A 27,654-nucleotide genomic window follows, 5' to 3' on the forward strand; every position below is an offset into this window, starting at 1 on the left:
GAACAGGTGCGACTCGATATCGACTTTAACGATAAAGATATCGTTGACAACCGACTCTTGAACGCGAGAGGAATGTTCGAAAGATGATCCGTCTTTTTTCTTTTAAATGGCAGCATTTTATTCCAAATAATCGATGAAAGTACAAACGTGTTATACATTTTCTCTTCACAAAGCGCAAATATTCTATAACTGGTTAACCTGTATAATTCCTCTCTATCGTAAATAACTCCGCGATTAAAAATATCGTGGTTTTGTCAGTCTTTGCGTCGTTGCTTCATCACCGACCCAAGAGAAATCATCGCGAAAACGCTACATTTCGATCTCTGTAAAATATATGCGTAGAATGATAAATGCGTCCCAAATTCGCGTTTAAATGATTCTTATTAAAAAAAAAAAAAAAAAAAAAAAAAAAAAATTTAGCAACATGACGTCCGATCGCAGAGACTATACGGCACTCGTTGAGAGCGTTTCTATTTCTGGATTGCACGTTTCACACACATCCACGTCACACAGTAATCTTTATATAAAACGAGAGTCTTCCCTCCTTCTCCCATGGAACTTTGCAAACATTCAACGCTAAATGTACATCACCCTTTTTCATCTTCTTTCAATAATTTCATTTCGATTACATGACTATGTTCTATCTTTGCTTAACATAAGTCTATCAAGATTCTCTTAAATTGCGTCAGATTATATTATTATATTCGACAAAATAAATCGTTTTCTTTTTTGTCTTTTTATTTTGGAATAGTAGTCGAAAATTCGTAGCAGGCTAGATTTCTATCCTCAAGATCCTGTAAAATGATCCTGTAAAACTGGATCATTATAGTGATCATAAAGAGATTTAATCATTCTCTTCTTTTCTCTTTCTTCGTAATTTGATAATGTCATGAGATTTTGCTCCTTCACGGTAAACTCATCAAAAATCTTTTAAAGATAAATTGGTACAATGATTGTCAAGCAAATCAAAGGGAACGAATGTATATTTCCTTCTTTGTCTTTATGAAATAGTCACTCAATTAAATCTTCGATAACGTCATAAGCTCTTCATTTCGGCTCGGAATAGCCATTATTGGAATTGCGATCTCGATAATATCGCAATAAATTAAAGAACACAGATTAAGATTTTTCGCGATTAATCCGAAAATTACTATAGTGTCTCTTTCTCTCTACAAATAAAATATTGTTTCTCTATCATTTGATATCCAATCAAGTTCTCGTAGATTAATAAACCTTCGAAACTAACTATATATCATATTCGTTTTGTAAACTTTAGCGAATCATTCTAATTAGTACACTTATATCGAGAGATACATCCTTTTTCATAATACTTTGCGCGTCAACCTTTTAATAAGTACACTCGCGCATACCAGTGGACGGAAGATATTTTTTTTTTTTTTTTAGAAATTATTGCTCGCCGATCACAGAAGGTCGGACGGTAACTTGAGAGCTCTGTATTGTCTGTAAAGTCGTTGCTTGCAAAACTGGTAAAATTCGACCTCGCGAGTAAAGTTGCTGCGCACAAGATTCTTCACTTCCTCGCTAACTGGCGGTTTGAAGAAGTTCCGATTGATCCTTGTAAACGAATTTATTTGATCTGCGTGAAAGAAATTGAAAAAAAAAAATTGAAATACGATTGAAATAACGTAATGATAATTTAGTTCTGGCAATTTGCGACCGTATATAAAGATATTTAAAAATGTCAAGATATTATTAATTACTATTACATACAAAATTCTAAAATGTTTTAAACTTTTTAGCAGCGTATTCTATTAAGCGTAATCGTAAAATAATATTGTACAAACATAACTATATCGATTGACGGTTAATTAAAATAATTGATCGATTATTTACCATAATAAACATTGGTAGCTCCCTGGAAAAACCGTGGTATGTAGTTTTCCAGAACCGTGAGAGTCGTGTTCATGTCCTCTAAGACACCAACCACCGCATAGTGCTTCTCTACCGCCAGCTTTGCTCGCTCCAGAGCACCCACAGTATTAAAAGGACTTAAAAAGACAAATATATTAAAATATCAAGTGTTTATATATATATATATCATTCTGATAACTATAAAAATTGGGTAATATTTTCAGATGATCAAAGTATATAATTATATTATTATTATATTATTATTTATTATTTAGTATGCGTACTACATATTGTATTTATTTAATATTTTTGCAAATTATTTTGCATTATTGTGATGTGTGTGATTATTCGATCATTTGCACAGGGATAAATTTTTATATTTATTATATATATATTTTACAAACAACATTCTTACGTGCATTTCTCGCTGTGTCCGCAGAAGAAGAGCGTTTGCCTGCGATGATCGCCGATACCTTCGTGGACCTCGCCCTCCAGATATCTGCACTCTCGATCTCCCTTAAGAACGCACGACTCGAAGTCCTTCTTGAGCCAATTGGGATCGGGTAGCGGCAAATCTGGAAAGATCTGCTTCCTCTCCACGTAATACCACGGCGCTCTTACGTAATAATACCAGGATATGACTCTCTCCACAGGATCGCGGACCACGTTGATGTAAATCGGCTCCGGTAAATGGAATCTGACGACGAGGAGAGACACAAGGAAAGTAGTGAGTAGAAAATGGTGAGTGGTAGCAATCATTCAAATTGCCTAGGCTAATCCCGTGGCACTCACTCTGTGAAGTTAGTAAAGCAGACGTGCTTTACGTAGACAGACGGCTCTGAATAGCTGCTGACCATCCTGGCGAGATGAAGCTGAAAATGTATACAAAACGAAGTTAATTCACGTATAAATTATATTGCAAAAAGTAATAAATCTTTCATTGTTATTTTCCTTATTACTACGAGCTAACAGCTCTCGTAAATAAAGAGAAATCTTTTTGCACAAAGATCTAGGCAAACGTCAACTTGAACTTTTGCTCTAAATCGCACATGCGATCTCTATTTTCTATCGTAATGACAAGATACACATTTGTCCGCGGATCGCTATGTCTCTTATCATTTATCGCTCTTTGACAGGTTTCTATATGAAAAATAAACGACTCGTTCGCGTTTCTCCTCCCTCCTCGTAATTTTATCACGAACGAAAGACCCGCGGCGAGCACGAGGAAATACGAAGAGGAGACGGAACCGTTAGCGCGTGAATCACTTGATCGGTCCGGGTATCGTTGTACTTTTTTATCACCATGTAGGGCTCGACGGTAATTACTACGCGAACGTCGCTGCGCGATTGATGATAATTGATTGGGGCCCCTTCTGGCCGGGGGTCGTTCGTTACCTGTTCGATCGGCGTAAGACGTATGGTCTCGACTCGCTGCACGCGGTCCCTATTGAACGAAAACGCGTTCCTTATCGACAGCCTCCTCAGCAGCTCCATGAAGGTCTGCGAGCCGACTTTCGGCACGCGATTGAAGAATAAGACCTGCCGGTCGGCCCTTCTCGTATTGTTAAGGGCCTCAATGTCGAGCGTCTCCTGCTCCTCGTACTAGAAGTAATCGTTAATATTTTAGCGCATCAATACTTATATTATCTAATTGAAAAAACAAATCATTTTAGTTTCCTCTATATTCGATTAATATTTAAATATTATTTCATATTATTATTAATATTTAAATATAATTAATATATTAATATTTAAGTATAACTACCATAGAATTAATATCCCATTATTTAAATACAATATAATTATTCATAAATAAAATTATATAAATAATGCGGCATATCGAATTGTCAAAGTGATCTTTCAAAAACGCATGATGTAAAGGAATATCCAAGGAACAGAAATCGAAATGCGGAGAACGTTGCGGAGATATAATTTACCGACGACTTTAACCATTCATTTTCGGCGCCGACCCGTCATTATCGGGGCTTCGCGTTCCCCGCGAAAGGAAGAATATATTGTTTCGCGCGGGACGTTTCCGATTCCCCCTCGTTAGATAACGATTCGTGTTATTAGCAAGTCATTCCGCGGCATAAGGCGAACGAAGGTAAAGATGCTTTAGCGCAAGTGTAGGCAAGGCAGATGCAGGAGGCAGCTGCCCGCGTCGCGAATTGCTGATACCCAGCAGCGCGGTAATAAGCGATCCATTCTCCATCTCTCTCATTCTGATCTCGGGTATCTTCCGCGTATATTTTCGCCACTAGCAGTTGTGCATCGATCGATGTGCTGTCTTTTTTCTCTCTCTCCGGCGCGAAACGCATGCCGCATGCTAATTTATCAGATCGAAGCGTCGCAAAAATTAGCGCCTACGTACGCGCGTACATATGTATGAGCGAAACGTATCTCGTCTCCGCTTTACGAAGACGGGAAGTAAGAGAAAAAAAATCGCGCGATTTTCGTAAATTAGATAATAATAACGAAAGTCGTTAAAGGAAATAATAAAAGGCTTCTTAATTATAACGTAATAATTGTGAAACAAAAACGTCATCATCGTTTACTGACGATTTCATGTAAGGTTCTTATCTAAGTTATGAATTAAAAATCATTAAGAACGTACAAAGTTATTAAATAATAATTTTTTTTGCTGTAATATGAGGTAATAATCGCGCTAATTACCTTCCCCGTAACGGTACGCTGCACATTCGAATAATGGATGATTCCGCTTGGATTGGAATCCGTTTGAACGCCTTCTGAAAACACAGATACAGCATTGTTAATAATGATTAATACATCTCGGTAATTAAATTAATTGAAACGACGTCATAATAACAGTGTAAGAAGGATATATCGATGAGAAATTTATCAGAAATTAAATTTATCAGAAATTCATTTGAAAGATAACGACGGACTTTAATTTGTCCATAACGCGGTCGCGAATTTTTTTCTGCTCGTCTCGCGAGAAGAGAAAATCGCGGACGGATTTGCGTTGTGTCATTGAAGAAAAACCGTCTTCCGCGCGCGGAAGTGAACGAACTTCGTTTAACGTTTGATGGACAGCCACGTCACGCGAGTCAGCGAATGTCCCGAGATTCCCTGCCTCCGCCGTCACGACCACGTGGGAAATTGCGTGCGTAATGACGGGTGATCTCTAACTGAGACACGTACAACTTCGCTTTAGAGAACGCTCGTATAACACAAGATTCAAAAGTTCTTTAAAATCCCTTTCCGGAATTTGTATTCTAATTTATTAAAAAGCCATACTTTAATTTATTAAAGTTTTGTACGTGCGTTGACTCGATGTTTCAATGCTGCTATTTAATTTTACATCCGTTTTCAATTATAATGATTTTTATTCATACGCGAAGTAAATTATTATTATAAATATAATAAATTGTTATATTGTAAAAATTACAATATAATTTTTGTAATCGTGAAACATACTAACATATAAGAGAAATCATACATAATATTTTTATTCGATAATATGATACGTATATTTTATATGTATCATATTTTGCAAAGGAATATTGTAATTATTCAAATTTTTCGATGCACAAATAAATGCATAATCGTTAATAAACAATAGAATAAATGTATAATTTACATTTTTTGTAGCAATATAAATACCGTTTCTCTTAATACCGTTATATTTTAGCTTTACAACAATGTTATAAAAGTCAATGTATTTTTCACGTAATTTTTACCGTTAAATTTTCTCATCCGTATACTATTAAGCCTGACACACATGTCTATCTCGTTTAACATTCAGCGAAATAGATGTGGCATTTCTTGATTCTCCAACAGTTTACTCGAACCTATCTCTGTTTCTACGATTTCACGGAGTTATAGTAACTTCGAGATATCGTGTATTCCGCGAATGTGTCGGCGGCTCGTTGTCTAACGTGACACGCGTACAGATCCCTGTCATGTATTTCCCGACACGCGACGAAATTCGTTACGACGTACAATACGCCGGAAATACCGTAACAAAGTCCGCGTGATCCGTTACATGCGTGTACGAAACAATGACGGAGTTATCTCATAGAGCCCAGCACCGCGGGATTGTCGGCTCGGAACGCGTTGCCTGCGAACATTGATGGATAAGTTCGACGATCCTATTCACTTTGATACGCGTAATTAGCATTGTAATTACATGCAATATATCTATAAGTACACATTCTTTATATATGCGTGCGATAATTAACGCACGATAACAGAAAATTGACGATTTAATTATCGGAATTATGATTTCTCATGGGCTGCATGATTGATTATCGGCGCGTTTCTTCGAAATGCATCGAGTCTCTTTGTTAGATCTTCACGAGTGAGTTCTCCGCGAGAATAAATCCTTTCCTCCGACTTTCCTTGTCAGCGCGGACGACGATTCGCATGCGAGTAAAACGAGAGACTCCACCATAAATTAATGCGTTCCCGGTGATTAAGGGGTCACCGCGAATCTCGGCCAAGATCAACGATCCGCGGAAGGGACCGGAATCGAGATGCCCATAAGCAACAGTCGGTCATCTCTAGAAAGTTTACCGCGCTCCCCGTCGAGATGCTCCGAGAGAGGAGCATCTCCTCTCACGCGCGAGAGAGGAAAAAAAAATGCACGCTCGCTGCGGGCGATGAGCGTCTCTCCCTCTCTCTCTCTTTCGCTCTCCGTGTTTCTGCTCTGGCGCAGCCAGCTGGAAATGAGATCTTGTTTCGTGCGAAGCCGTCAGGCAGATCGTCCGGTAATAAACTTTGTCTACGATCGACGCGACTCTAATCCGATTCTTCCGCCCGATCGCGGTTTAATCCGCGCGATTTAACGCTCGACGCGCGCGTACGCGTTTAAGCGAACACGCGTAATATGCAACGTGTTATTTTATCGTTCACACGAGAGTATTAATTCGTCGAAAGTATTGTATATTATGTTTCGAAAGTTTTTGAATCATTCTTTAATGACGTTATCTGAAATTGATCTGGTGTTCACGCGAGAAAGTTTTATTTCGGAGCGTCCAAGAGCGTTATATCTATTTATATCCCGACACGGTCACGGACGGTCAACAATTAACATTCCATCTGAAATCTGAAAATCAAACTCGACGAGAGAAATCGTTCGCGAGGAAAATGTAGCATAGCGGGCATTCTCAGAGTCGAGATTGTAGCGGGGAGATAAAAGCGTGCGCGCGCTCGCGAGAACAGCATCCCTCGCGATCGCCAGGAAAGATGCGAGGTCGCTTCGTGATCGGGCTGACAATACCCTGGCCAGAAGGAGGCGGCAGGGGGAGGGGGGGGGGTTGGACTTCTTCAGTGACCTCACGCAACGCTGGTGGACCGATTATCGATGGTGTACATCGCCTCGGTTCTCTCTCTCTCTCTCTCTCTCTCTCTCTCTTTTCTTTTTCGATGCCTTTTTCCCCTCTTTCAAGTCAAATAGCTCTTTTATCGCAACACTTTGCGAACGAAGCTTGTTGCGCGAAGTAGACATTCGATTGACGCGAGCACCGCAGCTGCAACACGCGCACAATGCGATGAGTTATGCACAAGATTGTTTCGCGATAGCTCCATATAATAACGGTTTCCATCGGCATTGTGTTCCCTCCATTCCTATCTCTAGCTTTTGCTTGTAAAATCGAGTTCCGTATAATAGAAAGCCAAGTCCGTGGGTGCATACAACGTAGGTGTTATAATTAATTCGCGATCGGCTCGTTATAACTGTGGGTTATCGAGCCGATAAAGGCAAATTCTTGCGTCGAACATTTTTTCTCTCGTGCATCTTGCATCTTGTATATAATGCAAAGTGTCTTCAATTAAACGCACTTTCTTTATAAATTCTTCTTATTATTATACTTTATATTCGTTCAGGGCAAGACTTTCTTTCCTCGCGCAAATTGAAAATCGTTCGATGGCGAATATAATTTATTATCGTGCCATTATCGTGCTTATGCAGCGATGCACCAGGGACCGCGCGACGCCAGAGGACATCCATCGGCCACAATCGGCGAGTCTCGTGACTGATACAGATGCAAGTTTAATGATGGACGAACGAGAGGGGCACCGCGCGCGTTCCGAACTGCACGCTCGCCGGGGGCATCGTCGCTCAGCGTAGGCGTAAGAGCTTTATCCACGTCATTCACAGGCTTAAGACGTAGCCACGGTTACATTGATGGCCGCAAAAAAAAAAAACCATCCCTCCGTGCGCATCTCCCGATCGTTGATCCTTGCCCGCTGGAGCGGGAACAACTCCTCGACTTCCTATGCTCTGTGTTTTTGTAGCCGCTTTATTATGTAGCCAGTATTATGTCCGAGATCTCGCATATATGGTCGATTGTTACAAAATTTTCTTGGAGAGAAATAAAGAAGAAGGGAGAAAGAACAATCTGACACTTTCGTTAGCGATTTTTCCGGCAGAGATTTTTAGGGCGGATTCAACAGGAAACTTTATTTTATTATTTTGTATAAAATGTATGAAAAGTACAGAGGTTCATCGGTTATTATCCTTAATTTATAGTTTGATATCTATGATAAAAGAATCCAATAGTTTTAAATGATTATGATTCAACGATTGCTTTTATTTCGGGGAAGGAAAAAGTGATATATATAACAGATATCGCGGTAATTTTTAATTTTCGTTTATAACTTTCTATTGATATTGTAATGTTTATTACGGCATTCTTTTATATTATAATATGACGAAAGACAAATTGTGGAAAAGCATAATAGATTTTACTACCGAAGAATATGTCTTATTTTTTCCACATTCTAATTTTATATCTATGCTGTGGAACAACCTAATTTTTTCCACGCAATTTAACGCCGTGCTACAGCGTGTGGAGGAACAATCTCGTTTCACATTCCATGTACCATAAACGGCCGCAATTAGTCTTTATTAATTTTTAGAAAGACAACCATCAATTATTGCATAGTCATATACAGTGTTTCTTCTCTTAATATTGCGAATATATCGGCAATACATCTGCAATATATGATGTATTATAACATATATAAGAAAAAGTTACATTTGTGGTCATGAAATTGATGCATTCAATAATATATTGAAAGTTTACAGGTTTGCATGAAACGTCACTTTTACTCTTGTTATAAGCATTTTCAGAATTATGTATATCAAAATTTCTTCGAGATTATTGAATAAACGCATTCGCGTTATTCTCAAGCATAATTGTCTTAACTTAAACAGACAATTTATCTCGTTAAATCTAGATCGAGGAGAAAAAAAGAGGAAGCGCTCAGTGTTTATGATGTCAATATTTATGAGTGACAGATATAAAAAAGGAAAAGGAAAATGTATGATTGTTTCCTGGCAATAGAGAGAAAATCGCTTCGGCAGCGTGTTAACACAATACGCGGATCACTTGTGCACTTGCGTGTCGCTTTTTGCGAGATGCGCTTCCTCTCGCGATTAAATAAGAGGAGGATACGTGTTGGCAGTCTTTTTTTGCTAAATCCTCAAAATTCAAGAAAATCGTGTCAACCGCGTTCCGCTCTTGCGTATCAATTCGAATTATCTCTCGCGATATTTCCAAAGTCGGTTTTACCGCACGTACTCGGAGAAATTCCTTTTCTTTGCTTCCGCGGCCGAGATGTTGCGCACGAGAAGAAAAAGAAAGGATGTCAGGTCGCCGGACCGGATTGGCAACCTTTTACTCCTATTTTGGTCAATCGCCTTTCGACCCGTTAATCCAGAACTCGAGAAAGCTGTAGAGCTCGACGAAGAGAGAGAGAGAGAGAGAGAGAGAGAGAGAGAGAGAGAGAGAGAGAGAGAGAGAGAGAGAGAGAGAGCGGGGTGGAGGGGGGGAGGAAGGAAATGACGCTTGCATCTCGGGGCGATTCTGCGAGCTAATTGTTCGTGACGCCTTGAGGGAAAAGCTTGCCGCGGTAACTTTCATCTTACAATTAACGAAAAGTGGGGCTGAGGGATGCACGATCAAATTTCCGCCTTTCCTTCACGAGGTTACGATCGACACGTATACCGTATATTTGCAAGGTAATTTAAAAATAAATTGAGAGAGAGAGAGAGAGAGAGAAAGAAAATCATATAGAAAGTTACTCTCTGACGGGCTTGGTCACCGTGGGAATATACCATAGGTGCACGTATTTAAGAGCGCGTGAAAAGTCGCGTATTGCGATGCATAGGGTTGATTTACCGTGACAGTGATCGCAATTTCTTTAATCAACGATCCAGGAAATAGGGATCATAAATTTTTATTGTACAAAACACGGATATGATCTCGCGATAGCTTGTGTTTCTCTCTTCCTCTCTCCTGTCTAGAATTAATCTCGTTCGAAGAAGAATAATTTGGCGAGGAACTCGCAAACTGACACTATCTGATAACGCTAATGGAAAACTAACGTGCGACAAGAGACATACATTGCTGTATAAAATTAATCGTGGCTGAAAGCGAATGAAAGCGAAAGTCAATTACCAATACGCGTCAAGTAGATAATAAAATTGGTGACACGCTGCTAAAGCTGTCGCGCGCACGGTAGTCTTGGTAAAAAAAAAAAGTTTTTAGGTAACAACGAGAAATTTGACGAGAAATTCGAATAATCAACGATCGCGTGAAATTGTTTGAACTCTGAACGTCCGTTCCGCGAGGAAAGGCGTTTGCATATAAAGGAGTGCCTCAACATGAGAAATTCGAAAGGAGCTACCTGACTACTTTCGCGAAGCGCACGTTATAAGAATGGAGAATGTGGGTCGAAATCGGAACATCTCGAAGTCATTCCGATACTTCCTATACGCTCGAAATGCTTGGGCAATTTATTTTGTTTACTAACATAATATAAGACAAAGAAATAATTTATAAATCACTCTCTCTTTCCCAAGTACTTTATATTGTATAACTAAATTATAATCTAAGAAATTGTATAAGACAATCTCTTTTTTTCAAAACATGGTTATTAATTTTTAACTTGTTAAGTTTGTATTATTTTTGCAGACCATTGTCGTAGATTTGAAAAAAAAATCTATCTCGTGTGATTCTCCATCTCACCGATTCCAATGAACGCGATAGAACGCTACTTTCATCGGATGTTCGTGGGCATTTGTGATCAATTTCTACGATGCAAATTCGTGGATGTTCAATATCGATCTTTCGAGAAGTAATTAATTCGTGTACAAAGTTTGCAGGGAAAGAGAGTACCGAAAATGGAATGGGAAGAATCTCCTCTCTCGGATATCGCGAAATTATCCTGGCGGAGTTACGTAACTCTAGGATGTCGACAATAACGAGGGATCCCCGCGATCGTGACATACCTGTCTTCATCTGCGGTCGAAGAGAAGAAGCGTTCACAAGATGCCGCGATAATAGAACCGCGGCCGCAAAAGGACTCGGATACAAAGTCCTGGAGGAAAACGGGTTCGCGAACTGTCGAGATTTGCGAATTCTTTTTCTAGTATCTAGAAAGATCTAGAGGATCTAGAGGATTTCGAGAAATTCGTAATTTCGCAAAGATATTCGCGATAAAAAGGAATGCTTATCGCCGGTAACAGTTAAGCGATAGCGTGCTTCATATCCATGGGAACGGTGTCAAGAGATTACTATTTTCCTGTCGTTATTAATTTTCTTGTGGAATGTCGTTAGAAATTCGAGTGAAATTTTAATCGAAGAATCTTGAACTTTATGTATATTGCGATAAATAATTTAATTTAATTTAAATAATTCAATAATTACTTTAATTAATTTATTGCGACGAGTAATAAGTATAAACGTTAATAAATATAATAAATTCAATCTGTTTAGTAGTGAATCTTTTTTTCTTGTCGAATGATAATCATGCACATCATACATATGTATGAATACGATACGTTTAAGTGCCGAACTGATGCATCCTTTTAATCAGTCTTTTTTATAACGTGGCTATAACGGTATAATAACGTCAAGTCGGCTTTCCCTTACAAGAGGCAATCAATTCGTAACGATATCATCGAGCAATAAATGTTTTCGATCATAAAATAGAGATTTCATTCACTGATTTTATTAAGGTTTACAACATAGTAATATCTATCTAACACGCGCGTGAATGCGTGTATTCCTCGCGTAATGAGCTTCATTAACTAATTCCCATCATTCGTCTTCAGGAAGTTAAATTGTTATTATTTCCCGTTCAAAGTTTATCGATCGACGCTTAATAATCGATCGAAAGTGTTTCATAAGAGTTCATCGCGCGAAATACCGTCATCTCGCATTCGATCTCGCAATTCCACTGGAGATAAATACCACTTTGCCAGCTAGAAGCGCGCATCACGATCGCAAACAATTCCATTATACGAAACTGAGATCGTCAACTGAGATCGTGTGCGTTAACGGCATTTCCATAATGTTAACTGATCATACAAACGCGATCGTTCGTTTGTATAATCGCTCGATTGTGGCATCTTTTTTACGTGTTAATGATACGGTAGAATAGAAACGTGCGCTTTCTTTTCCCTTTTACGATATTATTATCATGCAACATTATTATTAAATGGAATTTGCGAACGGCAGCCGTTAAATTACAAGTAATCTCAAGTATATATTATTTAATTTAACCGGTCTATATTTCTATAGTTATAGACTGCAACGCGAGCAACGTGATTTTTAAACAACCGCCGTTTTTTTTTCTATTATATCTATATAAAAATAAATTATTGCTATGAGAGATCGATAAGAACTTGTCTCTCTCTCTCTCTCTATCATTCTTTATTTTACTCTCATTTCCTTCTTCATATTTTCTTGCCTTATAATATTTTGATTAAACGACGAAAGGAAATTATCGCCTCTGTAGCAGAATCTGTAACGCGGAAGAGACACATGTTGTGTCTGTAAAACGCATATTAGATGCATACATGGATGATCTCGGTATACGATCCGCTCGCGCATTATGTATGTACATGCAAAATGATCCAGATCGTTGATGCGTTTCAAGAAAAAAATTTACTCGAACTGGGTTAGACGGACACCACACTGTTCGCATCGTTTCCTCCGGATAATGTTTGACCCATAACGTATCGTTATTGGTCCGTGCAAGAATATAAGTATGGCTCTCATGTCGCTCGCAAGTTTATCGTCAAATGAAAGAGCTTACGAAGAATATATTGCCCATATATACGTGAGATTACATTTTTTTTTTTTTTTTGCATAAAGAAACAAGATATTATAATTTAAATTTGCTTGTTATAAAGTTTAGAGAGAGAGAGAGAGAGGGAGAATAGTTTCAGTTTGCTTCGCTAGATAATCTATTATTCGCAATAAAATTTTTATAGAATTCTATTTATAATTTTATATATCGTGTAATATATACTGAAAATATTTAAAGAAATAAAATATCCACATATATAAAATATATATCGTTATACGTACATATATTAGCAAATACAATTATAAAATTCCATCTTGAATTTTGCGCGAATTATATTGATTAATTATAGATTATCTCCGTAGCGGATTTTAAGGATTAAAAAATCTCAGATAATTCTTTATCAAATTTATTTACTAATAAATAAGGATTACGAGCTCTTTATATATATGATATGATAAAGAAATTGACATTTTGCGTTGCTACAGTCAACTAACATAATATCGTGCTACATATCCGATTTAATTTCAAGATTTAAATACGCTATCCTTATCGAACGTTTAAACTCGTTTCTATCCGTAAAACTTTATATGACCTACAGAGAAGTTTCGCTCTTATTTTGCCTTTTATAGTTATCATATTGCAATTTTAAACTGCACTGTACTAACTTAGTAGAGCGCGTAAAATGCGTGCTAACGTTAATAACGCATCTAAAAGAAAAAAGAAAAAAAAGAGAAAAACGTTTATATAATGATATAGTAATTAAGAGAGTTATATATCTTGACATATATTATACTTTAAAATTATATCTTAATTTTGAATTAACTGATAATTGAAATAGATTGATATTAATAAACATATAAAGCCTTTCTAAAAAAAAAGATCTTTGAATTGACAAAATACATCCATACATCTTGCAATTAACCTACTTTTGCGAAAACGTTCCGTGTAACGTTAGCAATTCCATGTTATTATTATTGTTACCATGATCTATTCATCTGAAGAAATGAAGCTATTATAATCTCAGCATGCATTCTCATTTCAATGAAGGTGGGCGATAATAGATTAATCAATTGCAATTTCCAATTGGACTGTCTAACAGTATTGTATATCGTAAAGGGAACAATAAGAATCGTTTCCTATCCTGTATCTTAAACTGACCGACCGATTGTGACCGGAACAATGGCACATTGCATGACAACAGTTAGGAAGAAAGCGCGCAAACGAACAAAAGGTGAACGTCGTTCTCGAATTTGCGTTTAATTTTCTGTGACACGGCACTTCCTTCTCTTGCGGGGAAAGATGTGATCTTGATCTTATCTCATTAATCAAACCGATAATATTGCAGAAAAATCAAGAGCTTTAGTATATAAATTTTTTTTTCTTTATAGAAAACTCTGCTTCGTATGCAACTTTTATCGAGTTTAATCATTTGACAGTCTTTTCCTCAAACTTAGATTTTGTTAGATGAAAAAATTATAACTATGAAAGAAATTATTATTATTTTTTTTTTTTTTGTTCAAAATTTCTATGCAGATTATTTTACTCAACAATTTTCACATTAATTGCCGATGATCGATCGATGTCTGATCGACTGTTCAGCCAGTTGACAGATTCGCAAGTGAACGATTACACGATTACGCTTGTCGTCTGAATGATTTTACTATCGCGTGGACAACCGATTAATCCTAATCGATTCTGAGATGGTGCTTTTGTGTATCAATTGAAACGTCGCTTTCACTATAACAAGAGTCCTCGCAAAGAGGAGCCGCTTTCAACAGATACACGATACATTTCTTATCGCGTGTACCTGCATAAAGTATAAGGAATATATTTACTTTACTTTCACTTATATGCATTATTATTTTACGTTTGGCTGGCTGCTAGTTAAAATAAATGCAACCAACAAAAACGAATGTAAACTGACTGTTGATTCGTGTTCGCGTCTGAAGAACTTGCGAATTATCTTGCGTACGTGTTTATTCCGCGCTGAATCGTATCAAGTTAGAGCTGTGAACGGGAACACGGAAGCAGATCCGCTCTCGGAATCCTCTTTCCGAGTGATGCTGCGAATCGGAGAAGAGAAAATTGCACGGTTATCAATCATTTTTAAAAGTATTTAGGAACCCAAACGCGAGATGATTAAGTGCTTCGTTAAAAATAACACGATGCTATACATGGTGAATTATGTGACTCATTACAAGTTGATATATACGACTATTACTCACGATATCGAGAAAGTTCTTCATGATGGCTTAATGATAAGAGAGAACTTGGATTATTTATGACACGTAGCTTCTTTAAAGCAAGATTAGCTTCTCATTTCAAATCCTTTATTAAATAATATATATTTTTTTCGCGTAATTGTTTAATTAATGGATTTCGATAAATTTGGAAATATATAGAAAAAAAAATCTCCAGAGAGATCAATATTTTTTATTCATGAATGTGCTCGGATTTTTACCGGATTTCATGACCGAGCATTCGCGATCGTTTTCATGACCGAGGCGAATCATTCCACGAGCGAGATGGCTCCTCCATAGATCATTCTTGATCTCGATCTTTTGTTCGCGAAGAGGCCAGAACACCGCGCATTCCTCGCGGACGTATTACGAGTTGTTGCCGAGTGATAACATCGGGGTGCACGAATACGAAGGTGCGAACGCATCCCCGCGAAGAGGTGGAAGGCATCTCGTTGATCAATTTCGTCTCCGCCGAACCTCTCCACCTCTTGCTTTAATCACACACACGAAGTTGCACATCTGCATATCCATAACATCCAAATTCTACGTGTCTTTTAATTACACGTTCCGTGTGTATCCTTATTATATTGATCCAAGAGTAGAAAATCAATCTCATTATGATAATTATAATTATAAGTACGCCATTTCTCGCACTGTCCCCGTCACCGCATTTTTTTTTTTTTTCTTTTTTACAAGAAATCGCAGGCAATCACTTCATGCGTTTTCAAGCTCAATCATCGTCCTTGCATCCCCGCCGCGCGTTGAGAGAGCGAATTTCTTCGATAAGAACACGCTTTCGGTATATGAGCGATCGAACTTTCATTTCCATTCACATCGCCATTTATTTCGCCGCGAGCGATTAATCCATTTCTCCTTTTAATGCGCGCGCTTCTTCTCGCACATCTGATTTATTCTCGCTCACGCGCGCCGGCGTTTTTCCTTTCACCTCCCTTTGATGCGGCCAGTCTCGACTGCCCCCAGTCGATTCCGCCTCCGGGGAACATCCTTTATCTTTCATGTGTATTCCCGATCGCCTTTTCCTTCTGGTGAACGGCTTCCAAGTGTATCGCGCGGATTTTACTTGTTAGATATTTTATTAAAAAAAAAAAAAAAAAAAAAAATATATATATATATACAATAAATATAAATATCATATATAAATATAGAAAATATTAAAAGAAATAAAATACACGTACATTAGCACAAATGTGGCATAGAATTCTACTTTGAATTTATATTCGGCAAATTATAGATTGTCTAAAGCGGGCTTTGTACATGAAACAATAGACTGTAATTTAACGTTGGATTTTTTTCCGCGATTTTATCTCTCTCGCGAATGTGACCGACGCAATCTTTTCATCAAAGTTTGTTCATCGTGGAAATAACTATGTATGTATTATATTGTACATTGCCTCCGATTGCGTCTCCGATCGTTAATACGCGAATTCGAACGCACTGACTTTCGCTTCACGAAAACGAGAGACCAACTGTGTTTACTCTTTCTCAATTGTCGTGAGCGAAAATTTCTAGTAGAAAGTAATGCGGCCGGCCATTATAATAATTATAAGCCATGCTCTTAATACAATGCATTGTTAATCATTGTATTCCGAGAAGAGATGAATTTCTGTGAAGATTGTTTTATGCCATATATAACGTTTTTAATTTACGAGTATGCCATTGAAAGTAAAGACTGTTTCGCACGATTTTGCGGGAATAATCGTATTATTTAGCGATCTTTTTACACGATATCAAAAATTCTTTTTAAGATATTCGTGAGACTTTTGTAGGTGAAATTAATCCTCCCAAACTTCGAAACATTTTTTAAATATTTATTTTGCTAATTTTTATTTTTTTTTACCTTGTGATCAAAAATTAAAAAAAAATATAATATATAATTATATAATAAAAAATATAATATATAATTATATAATTACATGATTCTTCTCGTAGAGCAATTCGCGTAGGTATATACACGAGGGACCGTTTCCGAATTCGCAAGAGGCCGAATACCTGAGATAATATGCGAATAATAACAAGTCTCGTACTTTCGATCTCTCGAATAAACACGATTCGCGCTCGCTTCAGTACAGCCTTAAATAATAATAAAGCGACGCTACGGGCACGTAATTGCGAGTGCCGCAATGTAATAAATACACTCAGCGCGGCAAAAACGCGGATTTACCACGTGTGAAGCGAACGACGGGACGTGCACGAATAATTAGCTCGTGATTGCGAGTAAACGAAGCTCTCGCTACCGTTACGAATCCCGCGAAATGGATGTGCAATGGTAACTACCGAAGCGATAGAGATCTCTCTCTTTCTCTCATTTAACGCGCGCGAGTGTACGCATACACTTGTGTGCCATCGAAAAAACAATTCGAGAGGATAATTATTTTTTGGCGCGGTGTCGCTCGCCGCTCGCTACGTGACTTCGCCTCTCTCGCTCAGCTGATACTTCCGACGCTAAGAGACATAAACAATTAAGCCATTTTACATTTCTATCGATTCCGGCCTACCGCTTCCCACGCGCTCATTGGCTCAGACATTTTAATTATTAACATAATAATTATTGCGAATTTAGCAAAATAGTATAGGACTTTTCGCTTCAGATTGACCTGATCTATCTCCACTTTTCGTTTGGCTACTTACATGTCGGACACCCTGTATATATATATATATATATATATATATATATATATATATATATATATATATTATATATCCTGTGCACAAAATGCGCACAAGCATTTGTAACTCTTCTTGAATCCTCTATCCGCGTTCACTCTCTCACACCTTGACCTTCCTCAACCGGGAAGTTAACAGCACCCTCGGGGAGTATGTACGAGTAGATAAAAGCGCATGTATAAACGTATCTATTATGGTGCGCCTCTCGAGACTGACAAGACTGTAATTCCGATGTAGTTCATTTTCAGACGACGGGAAACCGGAGGGCGGTTTGTGTAATTAAATAGATAATTAGTTCCTTCCAATTAACAGTTCTAACGGTTATCTCGGTTTCGTCTTTGTCGCTTCTATCAATAAGAGAATGAAATAAACCTCCTTCGGCGCTACTTTCCTGTATTTTTATTATTCGCTTATTTACATGTATGTTATTTATTTACATTGTTCATTATCTGAATAGGATGATTAAGAAATTATATTACATTTTGGAATATGGAACACATAGTCAAATTTCATCTCTATTCTTTTAATAAGATATAAATTTTTTAAATTTGTATTTTTTTTATGTCTCTTTTATTTCTTATATCATCTTCTTTGATTTTTCTATATCTTTCGATTTTTGTTATTATCTTATAAAGAGAAAGAAAGCGAGACGGAGACTTTTCAGTATCGTACGTCCTAATTTTATCGTATATATATTTTAATACGTTACCAGATGATAGCTGATTCGCCGAAAGCACATCGTCTTCCCCCGGTTGAAGACGCACTTCCATCTTTTTCAGACGCGAGTGTAGATCTCTTGTGTGCAGAAAGAGGAACAGCGTACTGGAAATCGCTACCAAAGCGATCAATTCGATGGTCCTGTAACAAGAAAAAAATATATACGTTAGCTTAATAGCTTTATGTCATTATAATTAATTATATTAATATTCTAATTTAATTTTACTTCGCATCTTTTGCGATTCGCAAACAGCTCGAGGATTATATGATTCAAGCGATGAATGTCAATTCGTCCGAAGAAAGGGAAGAATCTAAGTCGTGATGCAAATGATCGAAACGGAGCAATTGCCCTGCGCAAGAAGCCCTTTCGCAACTTAAATAACCCGAGTCGATCCTTATCTAGGTTGACAGTTAGGGAATCAGGACACAGCGGAGCCATAATCTCGTAATTGGTCGTCCCCCGTCTGGGAGTTGACGTTTCTCCGTGTGACCTGGTTCTCGAAGAAGCGCCGACCGTAAAGCTTGACGGTCGTTTCAATTTCGCGGGCCGATGCGACAAATACTTCAGTCATACAACACGCGCACGTTCATGACAAAGGGGCGATTCGAAATCGAGAAATTATAATCGACGACATGCTGCAAGTCGCGTGAGACGAGTCGCGGAATTTTTATAATTATATTATTCAATTAACTTTTTAATTCAGTTGGATGCACTAATACGCACCGATGCACATTAAAAGCTATCTATTATAAAAAAATTTATATAAGCGTAATTAATTATATTTTTCTTACAGTTTTAACTCTGTTCTATTGTTTTCTAAGGAGTTTTAATTGTTAACAATGTTAATTAATTTTTTCATGTTTATATGATCGCCGGTGATACTATCAGCTGTCAGATTTTCGCAAAATGTCATAAAATGTCAAAAAATCGCAGTGTCTTATGCAGTATAAAGAATTATATAAGGAATTATAATAAAAAAAAAAAAAAAATCTAAATCCTGTGACACAAGAAACGCTACTTGCTAATTAATGGTAAAATGTACAAAGTTGAAAAGTACCAGGCCTCTCTTATTTGGTGCATTGTATTGCCTCGAGCCCTTCAATTTCACGTGCTCGCTAATACATGCAACGGTATCGTATAAATCCCCGTGTGATAGCGGCGGTCGTTATTCATAAACGTAAATAATGCAATAAACGTTGCATTAACGCGACGCACGTGAAACAATTGTAATCGATTTCTTCCGCGATTAGGAGATGCCTCGAGATCGCTTGCGCGATGACTATGCATAGCAAATCGCGAGGCGCCTCTATCATCGAGTTCATCTGTAATTCTCGATCTCGCAAAGAGGGTGCCTGTGCAACGGGGAGGGAAGGCGGGAGGGAAGAGAGGAAGGAGAACGGGGAGGAAGGAACAATTGATTTTCCTCGCGTGGCGAGTTCGTCGGCGATTAACTCGCGAGCAATCATTCCTCGTCATTAGAGGATCTCGGTATCTGATGGAGTGAAATCCGCGCTCTAATTGTCTCGACGTCGCTTTCCATCATAATCGGTGACCGCCGTCGCAACATAATAATGTCTGAAATACGACGAGTGTAATAATTCGCCGGATCTCTTCGCATGACCGCGTTAAGAGATTCGCCCAGATCGCGATCGTCCCAGATGCATCTTTTGACCTCGGCCGATTCCGCGACTCATATGCAATTAACGCGGCAATTATCGGATACATCTAATTGCGAGAGGTATAATTAACGATTTTTACGATGACGCGCAAATGCATAAATATCATTCTGAAAGTTGCACGTTTATGAATAATTTTTGAATTAATTAATATACTGTTCCCTTCTCTTTCTCAGACGCGTGTATAGAAGAGGTATGTAATTAGAAGAGAGGGAGAGAGATATGGATCTCTACATTTTAATATTACTTTATACAAGTTTTACATTCTGCGAAATCGATTTATAGAGTCGTATATATTCTTCGAGATTATGTGCATTTAACGTTCTATTCTTGCATTTTCCACCGTGATTACTTAATTCCACGAATAACCGCAGCTTGGAAGATGACTACATTGTCATTGAACGGTCGCTTTTGTCATTAACGCGTGGGAATCTAATATACAGTAAAATATAAATATTTGTAATTTCTTGGGAAAGTCATATTTTGCGATAATTAAATCGTAATTTTCAAAGAAACAAGTTATAAATAAATAAAATTATTATAAATATATCTCTTCTCTCTCTCTCTCTCTCTCTGTGAGACAAGAGATCTTTCCCTCTTATATAAATTTATATTTTTAAATATATAATTATTTATCTATTTGCTTTTATTTCGTGTCGTTTATGTAATATTCGTCTATATATTCCTCAATTTCCTAAATAGAGTTTATATATAATTTACCCACATTATACCTCGTTATGTTTTACTCCGCTCACACTTTTGCACCAGTCTCTTTTACGTCCTGTAAACCCCTTATTAAAATTAAAAGTCGAATATGCGGTTTGCGAATGCTGGAGAAGGTTGCCGACCTCTGATTTAAACACTTAACGGAAGGCTAGTAGTATCCCTAGAATGATATATGAATGCAATCTTCTAAATGATACGCGTACACAGTTGCAATCATATATTTACGCACAATTTATATCTAAATTTCCTCCTCTCTCTCTCTCTCTACATGTATTATATTGGATATATATGCGATCACTTCTTGAGAATCAAACGATATTTTAATCGAAGAAAGAAAGAATTTACAGATCCGCAATCTCATTAGTGAAACACAATTTCTCGGACATTAGTCGCGTGCCGAGAATATTTTCTGGGAACCGAAAATTTCTTTCATGTGTAATGTGGAAATTTTCGTCGCTTGTATTAAAATTGTTGATGAGATCAGAGAGATTGCGATCTAGAAAATAAGATATATTTGTAACGCATGAAGTGGAAATTAAACTTTATATATCTATATTAATTTTATAAGAAAACGCGACACACCTAACACGTGTTATACATATGAGATCGTAAGTATTTTTAATCAGATGCTTCTATCAAATATACAACATATCGCAGATAAATTTAATTATTAAAAGCAATCATCTCTATAGATTATGTAAAAAAAAAAAGTGTGCAGATGTAAAATTTTTTTAATATCAAAAAATTTTGCAAGAAACAAGCCGTAGCGTTTATTTTGCTTTACTTTCATAATATTTATAAATTATAAGTAACAAGAATTTTTAATTAATAAGAATTTTAATTAATAATTTTTAATTAATAAAAATTTTAATTAATAATTGAAGAGTTCAAAAATTAAATTCTTTTTTATGTCGCGCTAATAAGATACTTTCGTGTTTCTTGTTTGGAAAAAACGGTATTAAACAGCTATTAAAACAGTTTATATAATTTAAAAAAATATCTATAATTTCTTTAAATTATCCGTAAAAAAGAGATCGTCTGTCATTTCTAAATTGCGATCTTCCACCGTAATTCGCGTCGCGTCTACGATCCCGAGGATATGCAAGGACGTTCCCCGGCATTCCGCCACGGCTCTTCCGGGCTTATCGGCAAAACGTCAGCAGATCTGGTCGAGGGAAAAGCGAGAAACGAACGGTATCGTTCTGCCGGACGCAGTGTCAACGACACGCGGTGAGAAGGGAACCGTAAGGCTCTTAGGAACGCGTTTATATATACCGTAACGGGGTACATAAAGGGGCACCGTACATGCGCTTCGGGTATATAATGGCGTATCTGGAAATCCGATTGTCTCGCGCGCGCATTCCTTGGTGTATTCGAGTCGCGAAATGGAGAATCGGGCAAGGAATGTGCGAGCAATTGGAATTTCCGTCTCGTCGAGCACGCGTCGCTCGTTAAAGAGGTCTACGGGTCAGATCGTCTGATAATCTTCCGCGGTCTAATTTATATATAGCTGTTCAGAGAGACCGTCAGGTGTGACAATCGCGAAAATTCTCTCTGGAGGAAATAAATACGCTCATATTTAAAATCATTTTTTACGCCACACATATATCATATTAGTTTACGAATGCGCGAATACGGGAAGGCGACCGTTATTTTTTCTGATCTTTATTTCAACCTCGCACCGTGAGAAGGTGGAATCGAGACAAAGCATTCGCAGTTTTATGTTTGAACTCTTGCATATGTATTTATTTCCTTCGCGCTCGCGCGATTGTACTGTTAATTTCATTAAATCTCTCAAAAGGCTGCTACAACTCATCTTCTCTCACAATCAGACTTGATCTCGCGTCTCGAACGCGCTATACAAAATGTTTATGATTACAGATAGGGGGATATATAATTGTGCAATCTTTTTTTTTTCCCGTTTCTTCTTTTCGCGCAATCTTTCGTAATGGATCGTGGTAACGTTTACGATATGCAACACACAAGAGCCTCGAGGCGACGGACGCGTAGATTTTCCTGTTGAAACTGCAAGACGCAACTTTTGATCGCGGTCGATGCACCGTCGACAATGGAGCTCGTTGCAATATAACGACCACAATTGACTTTAACGAGCATGCGTATATGATAAATTATCGCAGTCGCTACGGTCGAAGTGTATTCCAATAAAGTCGCCCGCGAATGTTGCGCGCAGCATCTTTGTAGCTCCTCGGTACGTTTGTCCGATATGTGTGTGTGTGTGTGCGAACGAATTATTTCGAAATGTTTGGAAATTTTCTCCGATTTAGAAACAGTTGGGATTATTTAATTAATGTGCGAAGCGAATTGTTTTATATTTACATCTTTCGCTGCGCTTTCAATTAAATTTTTAATTCACCGAGGAAGACGCGCGTGTAATCTCTCAATCCAGTTAGATGAGTTTTTCTACCGCGTCTATAAATATATACCGAACGTCCTAAACAACTATTGCCGATCTTTCTTTTAAGAGATCTTTAACGACGCGTGTCAAAAAATGCGCGCATCCACATATTCCAAGTTTAACAGCCATAAAATTATACGACGTGTACGCATGTCCGACCCATGTTAATTCGCAATTTTTTCTATTCACTTAACCAGACGCGCCCTCTGACATTACGTATATGGGTACTTTATTAAATCAGATTTTATATACGCGCTTGACATATAGCCAGTGTCTACCTGTTGATACAAGAAGAGTTGCTTCTCTGTAATGGAAATACCCCGGTAGGCAATCTTTTCTTAGACGACCACTTAACGCGCATTATCGTCGTCACCGTTAATTGCGATGCTCTCGACAAATGTGTGATATTATCGTGAAGAAGTCGGAAGTGCGAGGAACGGGATTTCGCATGACAAGAAAAGGAGAGAAAGAACGAGAGGCATAATAATAATAATTTTTTTTATTATCTAGAAAACTCCTCTATTTCTTTCCGTTTTACAACAATAATATCCCTCCTAAAGCTCTTGCCTTCATTTACGAGCAACAGATTTCATAACTTTTATTTATAGACATTGGAGATTCATTATCGCGCAGTTTTCTCACTCGGACAGTGGAATTCATCATCCGAGATGAGCCGCAGAAATGAAACAAATCGACTTACGTTCTTACGAACGTCGCGATGGTCCATCACTCACGCCAGCATCAGAATTCATAATTATCAATTGTATTAATGCATGATGAATGAAAGAGACGAGACAGTGGTGCTTGTCGCACATAATTCCCAGTAGATTGCAAAAATTTGCGATTAGAGAGAGATTAAAGGATGAGAAATATTTCTTCAACAAATTTTATCGAAAAAAACGTGCCCAATTTAATTATATAGTATTAAAAGTAATACTACAAATTATTTATAGTTGTTTGTAAACGAAAACGAAACTTTGTTCAATTTTAATATTATATTTTATTTTAATTAATCCCGAATAATCTATGCGTTTGTATAATCATATCAATCTGACAGAAATATATAATTCACGAAACTACTTGACGTAATCTCGAAACACGAATAATCCATCCCTCGTCCTACTTTACGAGATTTTAACTCGGTTACCGTGTTTTACAAAGTACGTTCTCTCCAAGATCATCAACTTCTCGTGTGACGTTATACGCGTGCTCGGGAGGTCAATTGCAAGAAGAAGTGGTCCACATGTGCATTTGCATAGAACACGAGGTATCGAGGAATCGACCAGTCACGCGTTCGGCAGTTCGCATTATTCGCGCCACGATGAATCGATTTGTCGCACGCCTGACACATTCGAGAGAATCTCACGTGTGTCGCGGGAGATTCTCCGATTCTAAATAAGCGTCACCTCGACCCTGATCGCGGCCGGCGTAGTTATTCTCTACATCCTCGTTAAATTATACCTTTAAACACTAACGACATATTCATGAGGCGAAACAGGAAATCTTACGTAAATTCCAGCGATCTCTTCGTTGCACGAATGGCTTTTGCATTCTCGTGCAATTGACAATAGAATATATTTTAAGCGATTGCGGCCAACAACTGGATGCGATAAAATATTTCTTACTGTCGTCAACTTTCTCGCATTTTCTATGTGACATGTAATGCGAGTTATATAGGACGTTCCGTTATTTGTGGTATAACCGGAAAGTCACCGATTCCTTCGATAAGCTTTCTAAATGAGTTTCTTATCTCTCGTAAATAATATTTTTTAATATCTTGTTAAGAAACACAATCAAGTTACTTTTATATGTATATACAAATTTGTCGCACTTTATATGCATTTAGAGACACACGATTGGCGTTTATTAAAAATATAAGTTACGGTAAAATTATATTACGATAATAAAATACTCCATTGTGTATTTAAATTATACGAATAATAATGACGTAATCTCTAGAGAAGATAAGACAAAAATATTCATTATACATGCGTTCGTAAAACTATACGTTGTTTAACTTTCTGGCTTACTTCTACTATGTATATTTTGCGAATTCTATTTGCATACATTATCCCGTCACACTTTTTTTTTTTTTTTTTTAAAGATCTCAAAATGTGTGAGAACTTTTTTATTTCTTATATTTAAACATATTTGTGAAATTTCTTTATACTCTATATTTTACATCTATATGTATATATATATATACATTTCCTCCTTTTTCTTCTTCCCACTTTACTCATTAACGGCATTTTATTCTTGAGAAAAAAAAATTTTGTTATTAATATGCATAGAGAATAATTATATATATAATAAAGTAAAAAGAAAATATCTTTATTTAAACTTTCAAGCATTTAATTTTCAAGCATATTAAAGTTGCCTAAAAGAATAATCGTATATTGTTGATAAATTTTTGTAATCATTAAAGAATTATAGAAATAAATGGCATAAAAGATAATAATAATATTCTTTACATTTTTTTTTTATCCTAAAAAGTTTTATTTGGGAGTCAATGTTTAAAAAATTTAAAAATAAATAAAAACCGTTTATTTTTCTCATAATTTTCCGACGTTAAAAAAGATCCAAGACTTGAGAAGTTTTAAAGCAATTATAGTTTAATAAAAATTATATACACGACAAGATTGCCTATGTTTATGATTATAGTTTTCAAAATCGAGTTTTATAAGAAAGCGAACAGAGGAAAATCAGGAGAAAGCCTGATCGCGAGGTGAGCGGTTATTTGTCAAGATTAAGTCACCAGCGTGTTTAACAGTTAACACCTCGATTCGTTATATAGGATAAGTCTCTCGATCCATAAAAGAGACACGAGATATCCTTTCGCGCATTCTCACGTTTCGCGCGCGGATAAATATTGGAAGATGTTAATTGCGCACGCATCATTAGACAGTTTTAACGCCGTCGTTAATTCGCGTCTTGAGATAGCTTCCTTACCTCTTGGGGACGGGCATTCTTCTCTGCCGCCACATGTTCTCCCTCGGCATTCTCGTCAGTTTCCTCTCGAAATCAAGGCCCTTTGTCGCGCGCGCATCCGCGGAATTTTTCTCGGCGCCGATCAGATGATCGATTCCGCGCTAGTCACGCGCGATCCATCGGAGTATGACGTCTCGTCGCTGGCCATTCGTGTCTTCCGGCTGTCGTGTCGATCCGGCAAAAATCACTCATAAAGAATCCATTTACTGGATTCACACCACTGAAGGATGCGACAGAGAAAGAGACGGAAAAACGATCGGACAGCTGAGCCGCAAACGTCAATCGCTGAATTCTTTGACGCGCGAGCGATTTTCCCCGTCGATCAACACCCGTTACCAGGTCAACATCCTCGATGAGTCCCGGGGATCGAGATCTCTTCGGACGTGCTACTTTACAACATCTCATTCATCGATACGCGATTTCACCGGTATCGAAGCGTATCGAGTCGTATACGTTCCGCCAGATTCCGCGTCTCGAGGCCCGTATCTCCGGCGATCGTCCCCGCAAACTTTTTCAGTCATCGATCCTCCGGCAAACAATTGTGTCAAGTGCCCTCGCGAGGATGAGGCCGGCGCTCTCTGGACCGATCTGTCCGCTGGTCGACACGCGACTGCCGCTTTTCCTTCGCGTTTCGGCGCCTCGTCGAGGAGAGTACCGTCGAGGAAGACGCCAAACACACAGCCGGGGACGAGACACGTGATACGCTCTATTCCGCGTCCGCTCCGTTACTCGTAATGCCGCGATTCTACTCCACATTCACCTTGCACCGTACACCCCACCGGGTTCTCCTCGCCGGAGAGAGAGAGGAGCAGTCTGAGGGACACTCGTTTTCGAGGGGTTCAATTAAGGTGACCGGATTTTTAACCCTGATCCGTGGGTGCGCGCGTGCACAGGTGTCCTATTTTCGCAACGCGAACGTGTAACCATCTTCTAGAAAGCTTGCGCATTTTACGCCAATATTATACATATGCAGATATACGTTTATTTGTGTATAGGCGAAGATTGCATAAAATATGAAGGAGATAGTAACTGTACTTGAAAAAATGATTTTCTAGTCGAAATTTTAAGTTAAGATTAAATCTTTTAAAATCTGCGATCTATCTGTATTCGTGTGATTTATTTTTATCTTAAAGTAGATTTTCAATTGTAAAAAAAATCTTAAATTAAGATTATTTCGTAGTTTCTCTCATAATAACATGCGACAGATTTTTAAATATTTATGTAAAATGTAAATTTTCTAGAAAGAAATAAGATAATACATGCGCTATT

General features: G+C 37.6%; 2 protein-coding genes across 3 annotated transcripts in view; one reads left to right on the forward strand and one right to left on the reverse strand.

Moving 5' to 3' along the window:
• LOC138933501 (protein artichoke) overlaps positions 1-27,654 on the forward strand; it is a 72,117-nt gene that overhangs the window by 35,816 nt on the left and 8,647 nt on the right. The window contains exon 3 of the mRNA XM_070296244.1: positions 2,312-2,613. The gene's annotated coding sequence lies outside the window, so the exon portion shown is untranslated. The remainder of the gene's footprint in view (positions 1-2,311; positions 2,614-27,654) is intronic.
• Positions 395-27,321, reverse strand: Pip (heparan sulfate 2-O-sulfotransferase pipe). Of its 2 annotated transcripts, none has more exons than XM_070296251.1 (8): positions 26,347-27,321; positions 18,571-18,719; positions 4,546-4,616; positions 3,268-3,474; positions 2,665-2,744; positions 2,288-2,569; positions 1,855-2,009; positions 395-1,597 (listed from the first exon to the last, which is right to left on the reverse strand). In XM_070296251.1, exons 1-8 carry the CDS (start codon positions 26,394-26,396, stop codon positions 1,422-1,424), a joined length of 1,170 nt encoding a protein of 389 aa, XP_070152352.1. In that variant the 5' UTR covers positions 26,397-27,321; the 3' UTR covers positions 395-1,421. The 2 variants fall into 2 exon arrangements, with proteins under 2 accessions (XP_070152352.1, XP_070152351.1); XM_070296250.1 differs by having other exon boundaries at positions 4,546-4,619; positions 26,347-27,320.

Source organism: Polyergus mexicanus, unplaced genomic scaffold, assembly GCF_030449975.1.
Source record: "Polyergus mexicanus isolate NDT 795.1 unplaced genomic scaffold, iyPolMexi1.0 SCAF_5, whole genome shotgun sequence".
NCBI lineage: Eukaryota > Metazoa > Arthropoda > Insecta > Hymenoptera > Formicidae > Polyergus > Polyergus mexicanus.